This window comes from Medicago truncatula, chromosome 4 (genome assembly GCF_003473485.1).
Source record: "Medicago truncatula cultivar Jemalong A17 chromosome 4, MtrunA17r5.0-ANR, whole genome shotgun sequence".
NCBI lineage: Eukaryota > Viridiplantae > Streptophyta > Magnoliopsida > Fabales > Fabaceae > Medicago > Medicago truncatula.
The window spans coordinates 51981796-51998675 of NC_053045.1; the positions used below are offsets into that span (position 1 = coordinate 51981796).

At 33.8% G+C, this 16880-nt stretch overlaps 3 protein-coding genes across 3 annotated transcripts; 1 reads left to right on the top strand and 2 right to left on the bottom strand.

Annotated features, from left to right (window-relative positions):
* The first annotated feature begins 3320 nt into the window (after positions 1-3320).
* LOC11416640 (uncharacterized) lies at positions 3321-4184 on the top strand. Its single transcript, XM_003608895.4, has one exon. It carries the CDS (start codon positions 3504-3506, stop codon positions 3951-3953), a length of 450 nt encoding a protein of 149 aa, XP_003608943.1. The 5' UTR covers positions 3321-3503; the 3' UTR covers positions 3954-4184.
* A 1932-nt stretch (positions 4185-6116) lies between these two features.
* LOC120580144 (RNA-dependent RNA polymerase 2) lies at positions 6117-7105 on the bottom strand. Its single transcript, XM_039833359.1, has 2 exons — positions 6725-7105; positions 6117-6638 (listed from the first exon to the last, which is right to left on the bottom strand). Exons 1-2 carry the CDS (start codon positions 6934-6936, stop codon positions 6500-6502), a joined length of 351 nt encoding a protein of 116 aa, XP_039689293.1. The 5' UTR covers positions 6937-7105; the 3' UTR covers positions 6117-6499.
* A 75-nt stretch (positions 7106-7180) lies between these two features.
* Positions 7181-12528, bottom strand: LOC11407970 (RNA-dependent RNA polymerase 2). Its single transcript, XM_013602368.3, has 4 exons — positions 11910-12528; positions 9176-11088; positions 8453-8603; positions 7181-8239 (listed from the first exon to the last, which is right to left on the bottom strand). The coding sequence occupies exons 1-4, from the start codon at positions 12450-12452 to the stop codon at positions 7475-7477; spliced, it is 3372 nt and encodes a 1123-aa protein (XP_013457822.1). The 5' UTR covers positions 12453-12528; the 3' UTR covers positions 7181-7474.
* Positions 12529-16880: the final 4352 nt, after the last annotated feature.

The window sequence follows — 16880 nt, forward strand, 5'->3', positions numbered from 1 at the left end:
CAATTGGCTACTGACACTTGTTTTTCATTCTTGTTATTGTGAGATTTGTTATTATTTGATTAAAGAGGGCGATATTATTAGGTCGGTCCTCTAGAGATGTGCAGGACACTAATTTTGTAGCTACTATCAATTCTTCGAGTGAATCAACAATTCATCCCATGAAATTGTAGGGTTCGAGCATTTACCCCTGTAACTTGTTAACAGGAAAAAAAGACCTTGATCTTGAGTTACGTCGAGCAACTTGGTCTTTCTGTTAACTTGAATCTAGTTTATTGTCAAATTAGTTGCTGAATTCTATCATTTACCATCAAATTAGTCTCTGAATTATATAACAGGAAAAAAAACCTTATCTTTGAGTTCCATCGAGCAACTTGGTCTATCTGTTAACTTGTACCTAAATTATTGTCAAATTAGTTGTTGAATTTTATCACTTACCAACAAGTTAGTCTCTGAATTAAATAACTTACTTTCAAACTAGTTCTTACAAGTTACCAGAAGGACTCTTTTTCAAAATAAACTTAAAAATTAATAGAAGGACCAAGTTGCCTGATGTCATTCAAAATCAGGATCTTTTTTCTCTATCAACAAATTTCAGGGGGGAAGTACTCGATCCCTACAGTTTTAGGGGGCGAATTGGTGATTTGCTCCAAGTGCTCGTGGTGCTAGTTCTTTAAGACTAAATACATTGAGCTGGTCTTCTAAAATTCTCAGACATCAGTTTGTTCCCTCATGTTCAGAACGGGCATCTCTTTATCCCTCAACTTTTCTTTCATCTAATTTAGTCTATATAGTGCTCATCTTACACTAATTAAAGACCAACAACTTGATGTCACGCATGTCTTTGAAGTTTGGAGGAAATCTATTTATTTTTTATCTATGAGAAGTCTTCTGCAATTGACATGTGGCTGAGTTTTGCACCTCTGTTTTCTGCAACTTCCCCATAATTGCACGGGATCTTTACTAGTGATTTAAAAAATTTAATCATTTGTATTCCATGTGTTTTTTTGCCTTATGGGAAGTTCAATAAGGATCCAGATTTTCTTTTTGTTTTTTCTGAGGCCTTAATTTGTCCATCCATTTCCAACCTACAACAGTCATGTCAGTATGACTGAGACTGTGTATAGCCTTTGAGTTCGGTATAGCGGATAGCGATAAGACAAATGATCCATTTTTGTCTCATAGCAGATTTGCTGCTTCAAGACAGCAGATTTTGTGGAAAAGAACTTAGGATTGGCCTTGCCTCTGGCATTCATGTGCTGAGTCTTTGTTTTGACATTAGGAATTGTAGGACTAGACAAGATGCCAAAGTTGTAATCGATGTTCTTGTTGAATTACCATTAAAAACACATTGGTGACGTATGGTAATGGATCAATTGGTATTACTTATTGTATAACGTTGGAGTCCTTTCATAATAATCATCAACATTGGAGAGTTGACAGCTGCATAATTCTCATTTAACCCTTAAAGGAAACAGGAAAACAATCAATGTCATTGTACTGCTAAAATGTTTTAGAGACTATGCAACAACAGGTAGTAGGAGATGCTCTTTGGATGAAAATTGCAGAGATCATCTCATAATATCTTTAACTATGTGATATTAGCAGTGATAGTTATCCCCTGATCACTTTGAGAGAATCTATCTTTGGGTTCAATCCAAACATAATGATGCTTCGTTGAGCCAAATGATGCTGGCTGCAACCTTTGTTATGGAGCTATCAAAATTTGTGCTTCACGTCAAGTGCAATGGCTTAATAGTTTAAAGAAAAATCGTTGAACAATAATTTTGAAGAAGCTTTTAATATATAATATATTTTATTCTGCCTCTTTAAAAACAACAGTTTTGCACATATATTTTAGGTTGATGTGTACCCTTTTGTAGCAAGTGAATAAACAGATTGTTCTTAAATTATGAACATTGGTAATACTTTTCATTTAATTTTATGAATTAAATAAAAGATACTTCCCCGATCTTTAATAGAAACAAAAGTCAAAAGGTATTTAGTTTTATGAGATATGTTAACCGATGCTCTCGGCCAATGATCAAGGAATTTGAAATTAGAACTTGTGCGGTCAACTTCTCAAAAATTTTAAAAAAGTATTTAATTGTTTTTTTTTTCTTAATCAATATCCCGGTTAGCATTACCCTAATTTGAATGATGTATCTATTAATTTGTAAAATATAGGGTTTAGTTTAATCTATGTTCACATTATGCTTAATAATAATTTTTCTATTTACTTCCCTCAAAAAAAATAAAAATTCTATTTACTATTTTATAAAAATAGAAATTTAATCATTTAAAATTGAAAATGAAGCAGTATTAATTATATAGATGGGACAAGAAAATTGTTGTATACACATGTTGTTTGGCTGAGAAATACATGTAAAATACGAAAATATTTCTCGGTAGTTAACTGTCGTGGAAGTTTAAAACCGACTGCAGTTAACTACCGAGGAAAGAATCACTATATTCATGAATTCTAGATTTTAAGTTTCCTAGGTAGTTAACTGCAGCCGATTTCTTCAAAATTCGGCAATTAACTGCCGATAAGTATTTGGATAATTTATTAGCCAAACAACATGCATGTGTAAATAACAATATTCTTGGGACAAATAACACGAGGCGGTAAGAAAGGAAAGATGCTTTTGTTTGAGGTGACAGAATTATGGATAAGAGGCTCAGCTGCATTGGTGGACTTTACTATGTCGACGACTCACCACTAGTACTAGTAGACGCAGTCAGTCACTGCCAAGGGTGCTGTGCTGGATTACCAACGAAACGAGATACCCGTGCCCAATACGTGTGTCACTCCGTGGTTTTTCTTTGGATAACGTTCGCTGTTTTTCCCCCTGTGGCCGCTCGTTTCCTCTCTATTAATTCATTAACATATTATTATTGCACAAACTACTTTTTATATAGAAAAATTACAAGTATTAAATTACTTATAGACACAACACAAGTGATATTTTATTGGCAATAATATAAAAAAAAAATCTTATACTACTATTAATTATACTTGTATCATTAAAGTATTTGACTTTAATTTTAACTTTTAAGGTGAAACATTAAATTTGTTCACATTGTAAAATAGTACACACTTTATTAAAAAAAAAAAAAAAAAGTCAGTAAAATACTGCATGCTAATATAACCAGCAAGTCGAAAGTTTTGATTAGATTTTGAATCTCAACTCATGCACCGTGAATTTTTAATTGTTTATTTTGATTTATCTATTTAAAAAATAATAACACTGTTTTTTAATAAATATATTGATAAACTTGAGTGAGTGGTTGCAGTATAGTGTACACTAAATTACAGTAGGATATTAAATACTCCGTGTGTGGCCACCCGAACCCGAATGTGTTACCTATTTATTTCTTTATAACGGAAAAACACCTTCCTCACACTCTCTTCTTCATCCATCTCCATCTGTATACTACAAAACTATAAAACTTCATCATCACATAATCATTTTCAAACAAAATCATCAATCTTAGTTTCTGACATGTCCGTTGAGCTAGAGCTCGAATCACCCACCGCTCATCTCCAACAAAAGAGATCAAGCGCCTTATGTTTCCCCACCTGCTTCGCCTCCCGCCGCCGTTCCGTTTGGTGGGAACGCGTCCGCTCCGCCTCCTTTTCTCAATCCCATCCTCCAACCACCGCGGATAGATGGTGGTCTCGAGGCCTCAAAGCCTTAAAGAAACTCCGCAATTGGTCAGAGATCGTTGCCGGTCCAAGATGGAAGAATTTCATTCGGAAATTCAACAACCATCGATCGAAGCGTATGACAAAGTGTCAATACGATCCTTTGAGTTACGCGTTGAACTTTGATGAGGGACAGAACGAGGATAGCCATGACGACGGTTTTCGGAATTTCTCTACGCGTTACGCCGCTGTTAATATTAAGTCTGTTGCACCGGAACCGGAGGGTGAAATTGGCGGGTTCGTTTGAGTGCGCGGCATGAGCTAATGTGCGCTGGAGTGGGCACATTATGAGCTGGAGAAAGTGTAAAAAACATTACACCGTGGATACCATCATAAACCATTGCGTCACTTTCGGTTTATTTTGTACTTTCATAATTTACTATGAGAAATTACTTTTTTCTTTTTCTTTTTATATTGTAAATATGTTGGTAACAAAGTGGAAATGGTTATTATAATGATTATTACTTTTTTCTTTTTCTTTTTGTTTTGCCGCTATTGGATCATACAGTAGTAATTAATTGTTATCATAGTAATTTTTTTAATTAATGGTTGGTGGAGTGAGGATGCTTATAGTTATAGCTTTAGCTTGATATTTTTAATTTCATAATGGCTAATGATTATCATAGATGGGCCAATACGGCGGTGGAGTGTTGCTTTGCGAATTGTCAATTGTGATTTTTTTGTTGTTGTTAGAATTGTGATAATGAAATATCAATAAAATGAGTCTTTCACGAAATGAATTGGCTGTCCAATTAGGATACTTTCAACTCGTTTTTTGTCGGGAATATCTTCTTCACCTTCATCTCATTTTCATCTTTTGGATGATATTGATAATTGTTGGGTAGAGGGATATAAACCAAGAGGATCGAGTACCATTTGAGTTGAGGCCAAGTTGAGAGGCTTCTTGGAAGCATCTCATTGTGTGTGTCATGATCGTGTTGTGTACGACTGAGGGAATTGCTGGGTAGGGGTAGGGTAAAAAGGTAGGATAAAGTGTTTTTATCCTCTTGGTAAGAAAATTTTCTCTTTTTTGGCACATCAGCAAATGATAATATAGATTCTAACACTATGATTTTCCTCTTTTTCAAGATGTTTTGATAGTCAATTTTACTTTCTCAAATTTCGAGCCTAACGCATCCTTACTCACGCCCAATATTTTTTGGGTTTGATAGGTGATCCTTGAATCCGACAAACTCTGATGTCATGTTAAAAATTGTGGTTTGGTCTAACAAAACTGACTTGTAAGTTGATGAGTGTTTCTTATATATAAACTCTTATCGCGAATTTTATCTAACTTAGATCTTGAGTTATTTATGGTAAAATGATCGCTAATGCAATTCATATTAGGCATTATGTCCCAGTTTCTTTTCTCCTGTCCACTTGAGTCTCCCCTACCTAATGGTCTTTACAAGACCAATTTCTGCGGAGTTGCGGGCCCTTAGACAGAAATAAGAGAATACGTAATTTTCCCCTTAATGTAAGGACAAAGGAGGGTGTATTATTACGATATAATGTTTAGGAAACATTTACTAAACGTTAAAATGACGTGACATTCTTCAATTGGTCAATCGCAGATGCTTTTTACAAGCCCACAGTGACCGTAGTAAATTTCTTTTTCCATATTGACAAAAAAGAACATTCTTTATCAATACGTTTATTAATAATTTTGTTTGTTTTTTATCTCTATGTGGAGTAATTGCAACTTGTTTAAGCTATAGCCTATGTCCTGCCTTAATTTAAGTACAACGAGGGTCACTTTACAAAAAAAATCATCTCAAAATAGATGTCAATTTTAATGTAGTTATTAGTTAGAAACGGATTGAGATAAGATAATAATGAAGATATTGTTATTAATTTGACAGAAGTAAATCTAGCAGAATCGCATAAAAACGAAATGTCACATTCAATCAACATGTACATATATAAACTTATCATCCACTAAAAAATGGCTTGTTTTCATATATTATATTCTCTATTGCATAGAGCACTAGAGAAAACCATTCAACTGTACATCCGTCCCACAGTAACTATTACTACCTCCGTTCCTTTTTAATTGTCACATTTTGACATTTTACACAAACCAAGACAATCAACAATTGAAACTATTTTTGATGCAATAAGCTATACTTTTACTATAATGACCTTATTTATTTAATATCTCATTTCATATATTTATCTCTCCACAATAAATAACTAAGGATAATATTGGTAAAACAACATTTAATGTTGCATTGAACTTTGAAAGTGACAGTTAAATAGGAACAAATTTTTTCTCCAAAAATGACACATAAAAAGGAACGGAGGGAGTACATTTTTTTTGGGATTGAAACAAACTATCACATTCCACACATATTAAAGAGAAAGTATATATAATTTTTTTTATAAAAACACTTTACCAAATCAACTTCATTAACCACCAGTGTATTCTCATTATTATGAGTGCAAATGTAATAACTAATAACTTAGAAGTGACACATATAGTACTAATTAAAAGGTACAATTGAAAAATAAAATAAAAATTACATTGTAGCTAAAAGTGACAATCATTTTAAAGTAATATCTTTTTCATTTATTTTTGCAAATGTGACAGTCACCGTAGGACAGTGGAGGTATTTGCATGCTTGACATACAATAAAATATCACCAACAATCCATGGAAAGCTTACAAAATTGGAGCTTTTGTGGTAATATTTGGGGTGATGAATCACATGATACCATGCAGATGCCATAAGTTGATGTTCATGTGGCTGACAATCACTTTCAAACCATTCTTTAACTTCAAGTTGAAGATCCTTTAGAGATCATAATTTGATCCTTCATATCTCCATATCGTCTCCGCATACATTTCTTTGTGAGTTGAGGCAGTCTCAAGAAAGGCCTTAAAACCATTAGCTTCAAGTTGATGATCATATGCTTCTTCGACAAAAAGTTCCCTGACGAGACAAAGTTAGACGTCAATTGCATCGTTGACTCAACTAAGGCGCGATAGAGTTTTCCTAGTACCCCTTTGGATACATACATAGGCTTTTCAAATCTCTCCATGAAATCTGGAAACTCTTTTGGTTTCAAAACTCTAGGCATTTCAGCAAGAGCTCCGGTCTTTGCAAAATCAACTGCCATTGAATGAAGCTCAGCCAACTCCAGACATTTTCTACTCTTGGCCTTATTTGATTCACAATCAGCATGAACCAGATGTGCGGTGGAGATAGCACCCAAAGTATCCTTGATCATGTAATCAACAAAAAATTTGTGTATTTTCTACATAGAGGTATCAAACAAATGAAAAACAAGTTCAAATTTTGTTAACGAAGCACAAGTACGAGCCAAATGAAAGTGATTGATGTAACTATATGTGTATGTGTCAATTTCATTTTTGTAATGTCAGTTGATTTCATTATTATTATTATTATTATTATTATTATTATTATTATTATTATTATGACAGAAGTAAATAAATCTAGCAGAGTCGAACACCTTCAATCAACGTGTACATAAACGGATTTCACTTGAGTGACATAGCTTTTTGGTAACATTGGTGACATTAGTGTATTTTAGATGAGAAAGAATGATAGATGAATGATTAAAATAAATTATTTAGATGAGAGATAAAGATTGATTAAGAGAGAGATAAGAACAATGTCACCAAAATCTATGTCATCCAAGCGCTACCCGTGCTATGAACATGTCATACTCATACTACAAAATGGTATGTCTTCATAACTAAGCGACAATCTTTTTAGGACAATTTTTTTTGTAAATGTAAAAGCTATTATGGGACAGAGGGAGCATTTGCAGACTTGATGTGCAATAAAATGTCACCGACAATCCATGGAAAGCTTAAAAAAGTGGAGCTTTCGATGTAATATTTGGGGTGATAGGTCACATGGTACCATGCAGATGCCATAAGTTGATATTCATGCGGCTGACAATCACTTTCAAACCATTCTTTAGCTTCCAGCTGAAGATCCTTTACTGAGATTAGAATTCGATCCTTCATATCTCCATATCTCCTGTTATCCCTCTGCAAATAAGATGCACGGTTTTGCAAGTTACCAGTTAGCATTTCATCCTCAGTCGTTGCACCATAGAAGCTCATCAAAGAGATCATCTTCTGTGCATACATATCTCTGTGACTTAAGGCAGTCTCAAGAAAGACCTCAAAACCATCAACTTCAAGCTGGTGATCATATGCTTCTTTGGCAAACTTCTCAGACATGACCATGTCAAACCTTACTTGCAAGTTTGAATCAATTGTGGCGCGGTAGAGTTTTCCTAATACACCTTTGGATATATACATAGGCTTTTCGAACCTCTCCATAAAATCTGGAAACTCTCTTGGTTTCAAAGATCTTGGCATTTCTGCAGGAGCTCCAGTCTTTGCAAAATCAACTGCCATGGAATGCAGCTCAGCCAACTCCAGACATTTTCTACTCTTGGCCTTATCGTGTTCACGGTCAGCATGAACCAAATGTGCGGTGGAGATAGCACCCAAAGTATCATTGATCATGTAATCAACAAAAAATTGGTGTATTTCCTATGCAACAGTAACAAACATATAAGGAGCAGTTTCAAATTTATCAATTTTGTTTAAAGAAACACTAAAATAGACACAGACATCAGTGGTGATTTAAAAAGATGTCAAATGAAAAATGTATCTACATGTGTCGGTGTTGTATGAGTGACATTGACATGTGTTGGTGCTACATAGGAAACAAGTACAAAGTATGCAACTTGGTTGAAAAGTTACCTCCAGAGTCACCTTATGGTCCATTATACGAGGCCTTCTTCCTGTGTAGTCCATTGGATTTTCAGTTTGAGCTGGGATTAGATCTTTGTCCCAGCTTATGAAAAATAAATCCCCGTCAAGATCACCTCCAGAGCACTCATTTGGATGAGGCCTGTAGACCCAGCAAGTATTAAAAAGCAATAAACATCAATACAAGACAAACATTTTAAAATTAACAGAAATTGTTAGTTGAAAGCTTGTGAATGTTTTTTTTTTTTAATCTAACACATCCCTCATGCAATAGCAAGTACCAACACTCATAAAAGTTTAATTTGTTGTTAGGTGGAAGCCTAATATCTTATGAGTGAGTGGTTTTATATCTAAACAAGGTATATGAACAATGAAAAATATCATATCACTGTCAACTTGTCCACCAAACAATGAATCTAAGGATCTGGTTATGCGCATGAGGTCAGCAATTTGCAATGCCAATGATAACTGAGTAAGTAGAGGCTTCTGAATGTTCTAATTGACATGCAATGCAATGCCTAGCTAATGACCCTTTTAACTTTCATCCCCAAAGACATGCCCCCTTCTTTTGTTGGTGCATGATGAATGACATACTGTAGTTAATGAAAGCACACCTGACCAAGGATTAATGTAGAAGAAGTGATAACTCTATCTTGAATAAAACAAATTATTACAATCAAATACAGTTGGAAATCAAATCCATTATATACATACCTATGTCCTTTTTGTGGAAATACAAGGCAATCCCTCAAGCCCTTTTCTTCTAATTCTTCACTGTAGACAGCATCAAGGACTCTGATATCTCCTGGGTGAAGACAAGGGTTTTTTGTCACTACCACCTTACCTACTATAATACGAGTGCTATCATCACCATCCACGTTCCTTAAGTTTTCATCTCCAAACTTTTCCTTAGTTTTTGCCACAGTTATGCGGACAAATACTTGGCCATAGTTCAATAGACCAGTCTCATCCAAGCAGCCAATCAAGACTCGGCCCTTGGGCACAAATATTCGGCATCTGCTTTTCAAATCAGATAACTGGTACGTATAATGAGCCTTGAGCATCATTGATAGGTAAGGCTCACTGTTTGGCTCATAAAACCTATGCAGCATCTTGACTAGAATGCTATTTGAATCAGCTCCATTTAAACTTTCCAAAACATCCAAGGCCGCTTCCTTATCAGTCAACATCTTTCCTAGCAACTGCAATTGATCCTCTTGCAATGCCAAAAGCGCCTCATCTTTAATTCCTAAGGTGGACAGCAGGGATATAATCTCTCGATTGAGAAAGCACGGCATTGACTCACTCCATTTAGTGACGCAAAGCATTCTGTTTTTGGATTCAAACTTAAGCATACTTTTACGCAATGATAACTTCTTAAAAGAATGGCGATCAACAGCAATGACACCTTTATATCCACCGTACCGAATTTGAAATGCTGAAGGAATACGATTCTCATCTAATTTTAGCTTTTCTGCAAGTTGCCTTGCAAAAGACTGTGAAATTTTTCCAATACCATCTGAGAAACAGTAGTCTATACCATCAGAGGTGATTTCAATATCTGGAATTAAATCCACATCTTGAGGGGCCATTTCAAAAGTTTGCCTGGAAGAACTGAACAACTGACCCATTCTTGCTGCACATTTGGAAACACTACGGATGTTATTGAAGCTTCCCATCCATTCTCTGATATCTGCTGCTTTCACTTTATCATTAGAAGCAAATAACCAAACAGAATTTGACCGCAGTTGACTAGCAGAGAAGGCAAGAAACTCAAATCTTTTTGATCCAATTAGAATCCCATCTCGAAGAATATTCAATACCCGCTTATATATTTCAGTTCTAAGAGGCCTTGAGAACATTCCCTTCTTCAAAGTGATTGAGATTGCATTGTTTGGAAGCTTACTCCAATCCTCTTCAACAAATGTAATCCTCATGAAGTCTGAAGCATATGCCGCAAAATGCTTTACCACATGGTTTGAGGTTTCAAGTTCGGGACCAAGGCAATAAATCTTTGATGGGGTAATCAAGGCTCGATGACAACTCATTATGTTATTATCCACCAACCTTTTCTGCTGTGATGGGAGAACACTTTTTTTCTTTATACTAAGCACGTGTAATTGAGTCCTCACATATTTTAGAGGCTCATAACAAGTGGAATTCATCTTGTGCAATTTTTGAAAAATCACAGCCTTAGTTTCTGCATCCAAGCTTGCCAACAAGTCAATCAACTCATCATTCACTGAAGCAAGACTAATTTTCTGGGTATGAACAAGAGAATTCAATTGGAAAAGACTCTCATAAGGTAACTTGGAATCCAATCGACACTTAACAAGCGGAACTGTTTCAGTTGGAGAACAGAATTTTTCTCCATCTTCCAGACTTAGATCCTTCAAATTCTCTCTGTAGAGCGGAAAACTACGAAAAACATCAGAATCAAATGATTCTTCCACAATTTCCCAAAAAAATGAGGTAGAGTGCCCAATGGACTTTAAAGTTGAGAAGTCAGTGGTGCGCACCCACATAAACTCAAAATTCTCCTTACAAAATCGATACCTATCATCCTTAAACTTGGCAGCTACATTTGGCCCCGCCATTTTCTGATATATCCTTGGCCCATATCTCAGCTGAGAAGAATAACAAAACATAAAGGGAAATTAGCTCTAGGTAACAATGGCAAATACGATAAATCAATAACAGAATGAAAGGAAAAATAGAAATTATCATCCTCGAAACCCAAAAATCACTTAAATTGAAATAAGGTGTAAAACTAGAAGAGTAACACACATAGACCCAATTTGGATAAACAACTTATAGCATGGCCGCTTATCAGATAAGTGTGTATGTATAGGCTATTTCTATAAGAAAAGATAAAATAAAGTCATTATATGTTTTCATATAAACTATAAGTTGTTTTCATATATGCTATGTAGAGCTTAGGAAAATAATCTGAAAACAGTTCATAGACATGTCATAAGTGGTAAATGGGCTTAGATCTCATCCCAAAAGTTAGCTCAAAGGATGAGGGTGCCCAAACACATTTATACATCAAACAACCTAGGCCAGAGCAATGTGGGACTCCAATACAACTTCAATACCCACCCTCAAGGACGTGAGTCTTTAATCCAATTCCCACATTGCAATTCTTAACCTAGATTTGATACCATGTTAAACATGGACTTAGATATCATCCCAAAAGTTAGCTCAAACGAAGAGGGGTGCCCATACACATTTACGCATCCAAAGCCTGAAAACCTGGGCAATTTGGAACTCCAATACAACTTCAACAATAAGTTGTTATCATAACTCACAATCAGTCTTATAAATGATTATGTAGATAAGATAAATTGAAATAAATCAATTCAAACAAATCTCACAAATTTTTATACCAATAAGCTGAAAATAAGTGGAATCCAAACATGCCCTAACACATAAACAAATAATGTACCTTCAAGAGAAGGGCGTTGGGTTTAGAACCTTCATCAGAACAATACCCATCACACTCCAAAATATTCTCAAAAGGAATTTCAAGCTTAAAACACTGATCACCATGAGTAACCCAGAAATCAAGTCTCTGCCTTTCAGGCATAACCCAACCTCGAACACCTTCCCATGATTGAAGCACGCTCATGCAATCAGGACCGATGGGAAAACCAGCATAAAGGGCACCATTGTTGATGCGGTTACGAGGAAGAGCAGGCCTAGGAATGATGTCATCGGAGGAAGCGTCAAGACAGAGGAAATGGGAGCTGAGAAGAAGTTTCTTGTTCTCGGCGAGAGTTAGGGCTTTAGACTTAGCTTCCAATGTCTCGAACTGGACACGGCCAACGCCGCGAGATTTCCAGTTGGTGTAGTCGCTGAAGATTTCGAGAGCGAAGACGGAGGAACGGCCAACAGTGGTTTCGAGGTATCGGAGAAGGTCGTTGGCGGTGGCGGTATGGGGTATGTTGGTGACGCGCACGGTGGGTGTTTCCGAAGAAGGAATCACCATGGTTAGGGCAGTGAGAGTGTAGTTTGAGTGATGATGTTTGTGTGGGGAAGTCAAGTGTGTTTCTTTCAACTTATGGAAATACTCCCTATCTCACATTTAAAATGAGCCAAAACCTGACACTTATTAAGAAAAATGTATAAATGAAGGAGAGAAAAAAATAATTTTAGATGTAAGTATTGGTGCATTATCCACTATCATAAATGTAAAGTGGAACATATTGAATTAGAAATGATGAAAGTAGTATTGATTAGAGTTATAAAGAGAAAAAAGTAATTAATATTGTATCGAAAAGTAAAATGATTCAATTATTTTGAGACATTTTTTTTTTACAAAAAGCTCGGTTATTATGAGACGGAGGAAATAGTAAGTCTAATGTTTTTGTCTTAATCCTTAATGAATTAAGGTATAGTCTTGTTCATTTCGATGTTCGATCAATAAGTCTCCTCACATCTTACTTGATTAATTATTTATTTCTTTGAATGAATTTTATCTCAATCCATGGTGAGATTTAATCTAATGATAAAGGCAAATTATGTATGGTCAAAAACTTGTCTTTTTTTTTTATAAAAAAAAAAAAAAATATATATATATATATATATATATATATATATATATATATATATATATATATATATATATATATATATTCATTTATTCAAATTGATATATTATATGATACAATTTAAATTCGCTAAAAACAAAACAGATGAATATGTGAACAAACTCGCAGCATTCATGTTAATTGCATAATACGGCAAATTACAAAACTTACACATTTTACTATATTCGAGTCTCTAGAATACATTCATGTCTCCGGATCTGCAACGTGGACGACGTCAAAGTCATTAATTGGATCTGCACTGAATCAAAGTTGTTCTGACAATCTGAACCGAGAACGAAACAAGAAAGACAAACAATGCCGCTTAAAGACGACGAACAAACCAACGTCACATTAAGACGACAAAATCACAAAATAAAAAACGATATAGATGTGAAAATCACTTATTGCAACGAAAGGGAAAAAAATGTTACATTGGTGATTTTGGATCAAAAATTGACCTTAAACCACCCCTCTATGATAGATGAAGGATAAGATATTAGGATTTTGGCGACGGCTCACAAAAAGAAATGGAAGAGAAACAACATTTTAAGATCTGTGTAGAAAAATCATCAAATTTTATTCTTAATAAAGATAAATCTATGGTTAAGATGATTGAAACTCTAGTTAATGAATTCTCAAATATCTATTTTTTATATTAAATCACGTTAATATGTGAAGTAATAAACTCTAACCCACTTTATTCTAAAAAAAAAGAAAAACTCTAACCCACAAAAGATTAACCTAATGTATTCACACAAAAATTAAGTTAGAATTATAATTAAGTAATTAATATTGTATTGAAAATTGAAATGGATCAATTATTTTAAGACAATATTTTTTACAAAATGATCAATTATGAAGGGACGGAGGAGTATCATATGTTGTAGTAATTATTTTGGCTTTTTCTTGTCTTTAACACTCTGTTTGTTTGAGGTAAAATAGGAGAGAGAAGTTGGAAAGATGTCAAACTTTGAAAAGAAGTTGGGGAGAGAGACTGCTTTAATATAGGGTCCACCGCCTTTGCGCATGCGAAGAAAGGGGGAGAAACCAGCTTCATTTTATTGTTTCTTGTTCTACCCTTATTATTATTAATTAATTTTATTTTTTTTGTTTCAAATGGATTTGCAGCAAACACCCCAATTAAGATCTTGTGTATTTTAGCTTAAATGGAAAACAATTAAGGCTTGGTATTACTCTCAAGTTGCAAGATTATCTTTTTCTATAATTAATTTTTATTATTTTTTAACTTTATCTTTACATTTGCTTTTCTGAAAGGAAAAAAATAAAAAAATTCCCCTATTTTGTAAATTTTTTTTAAGGATGTTATTTTTTTTTTTTTTTGTATCCTATTTAGTCAATTAATTTGATAATAGCAACACATTTTTATAAAGATGACTTTATAAGGTAAGAGCTTTTTTGTCAATTTGTTAAATCATTGTAAATCTCTCTTCTCTATTTCTCTTATTCCCAACAATCTATCAAATCTACTCTATTTATCACGTATTTCTCTCTTTTCATACTCTCTCTTACTTATTTCTCTCTTCACAATTTCTCTTCACAACCAAACACACCCTAATTGATGTTGAATGGATGGAACAAGGCAGCATTTAAAAAGGATATAGTACATGAGATAAAGGTACCTTAAAGCAATGGGGCATATATGAGTTTGTTGAATAACTTTTACTTAATATGGCTATTAGTCTAGGTTATCTAGATGTCTCTAGGGATAATACTATTGTAGTTGGTGACATTGATCAACTACAATGTAACAAGTGTATTAAAAAATAAAAAAATCTTATGAAAGTGAAATAAAAAAAGTCACTTGTAACATTGTGGTTGGTCAATGTCACTAATGTCACCACCACAATGTCACCAAATGCTACCTGTAATGCCCTATTTTATTATTTATTTATTTTATTGATTTTAGATATCTTTTTATAATTTATTCGATTTATTTTGATGAATGATATTTTGTTATGTTATATGTTGGTATTTATTAGTATAATATATATGTTATTTGGTGTAGAAATATATATGTTATTTGGTGTAGAAATATATATGTTGTTTAGTGTAGAAATATATTTCTTATTTGGTGTAGAAATATATATGTTATAGAAATATATTTGTTATAGAGATATATTTATTTGTTATAGAAATATTTTATATTATATATATATATATTAGAATAGAATATTGAGACTTGGAGGACGGATTTGGAAATAAGAGAAAATAAGTAGGTTAAAGATTTATATAAAAGGGGAGAGTTAGAATTAAAAAATAAGGATTACGTGAAACCTGTTTTTGAAGAAAAGGGGAAAAGTGAGAAGTCAGAGAAGAGAAGAATCTTGTGAAAAGAGGAGCAATCTTGTAGAGTCCGATCAATCTAAGGTAAGGGTGCGACTAACCTTCTTTAATCATAAGTATGTAATCTTGAAAAAGGGTTTAACCTTGTACTTGTTAGTAGGTTTTGATGTTGTAGAATTAGGGTTTGAAACTAAAATTGATCGTAGAAAGAGTAGATAATCTGATGAATTAGGTTGATAATTGGTGATTTTCTAAAATAATGTTTTTGGTCAAGTTTTATATGGTTTTGAGTGTCTTATCATGTATAGAAATGGTTAGACAAGTTTTGGAATCAAATTTGGGCATTGGGAAGTCAAAATTGGGATTTTGGGGTGAAAAATGGGTTTTTCCTGAGAGCTGCACAGTGACAGCATCTCCTGTTTCATGTTCTTGCGTCTTTTTCACACGTTTCTGTTTTGAATTGCCATTTGGTGTAAACAGGAAAGTTGTAGATAATTGTGTTAGATTTCCCGTGGCTTTGGTTTGACTTGAAAATAATTTTTGGTTTCTGAGTTATTATGAAAATACTCCAAGGAGGTCTTAGTGAAATTTTATGAAAATTCCGCATAACTGTTTCTAGGTCAACCCAAAACTTATGGATTGTCTCCAAACTTCAAAGCTTGTGTACTATGAGTTCAATTAAGGTGTTTAAGAGTATTTAACCTATGTTATGATGTTATATGATGTTGTTCATGACTGATGAATTATTATATGAATGTATACGTTAATGAATATGATGTCCTGTGATGTTGTTCATGATTGATGACTTATTATATGAATGTATATGTTGATGAATATGAATGTATACGTTATATGAATGTATATGTTCATGATTGAAGTTGTCTAAGTTGTCGAAGTTGTCTAAGTTGTTAGAGTTGTTGGTTGCTAAGTTCATGCATACTCATTAAAGTTGAGGGTTTGATGCTCTGGAATGTATAATCATTCATTTAAAGTTGGGGGTTTGATGCCCTGTGAGCCTTTTTCGCTCTATAAGTTGGGGGCATGATGCCCTGATTGGTACCACATGCATATTGCATTTATTGAGTCGTTGTTGTTGCATTGTCAAGTTGATGTCGTTGTTGTTGTTGCATTGTCGTTGTTGTTAAGTTGTCATTTATCAATGAGTTGTTAATGAAGAACTATGTGAAGTATTAATGTTATTAATTGTTGTTGTTGATGTTGTTCATTATTGATGAATTATTATATGAATGTATATGTTGAAGAATATGATGTTATATGAAGTTGAATTCTTATATGAATGTACTTGTTAATAATTATAATGTTATATGATGTTGTTAATGATGATTTGAAGTTAATTGATGATGTATAGTTGGAATTATGTGAAGCATTAACACTGTTTAATTGATTGTTGTTTATGTTGATAAGTTCTCTTACTTAAATTAATGTTTATCAGTATTGCTAATGATGAATAGATGTTGTCATGTGTTGCTAAATTCTTTTAAAGAATTGTATGCTTATTATTA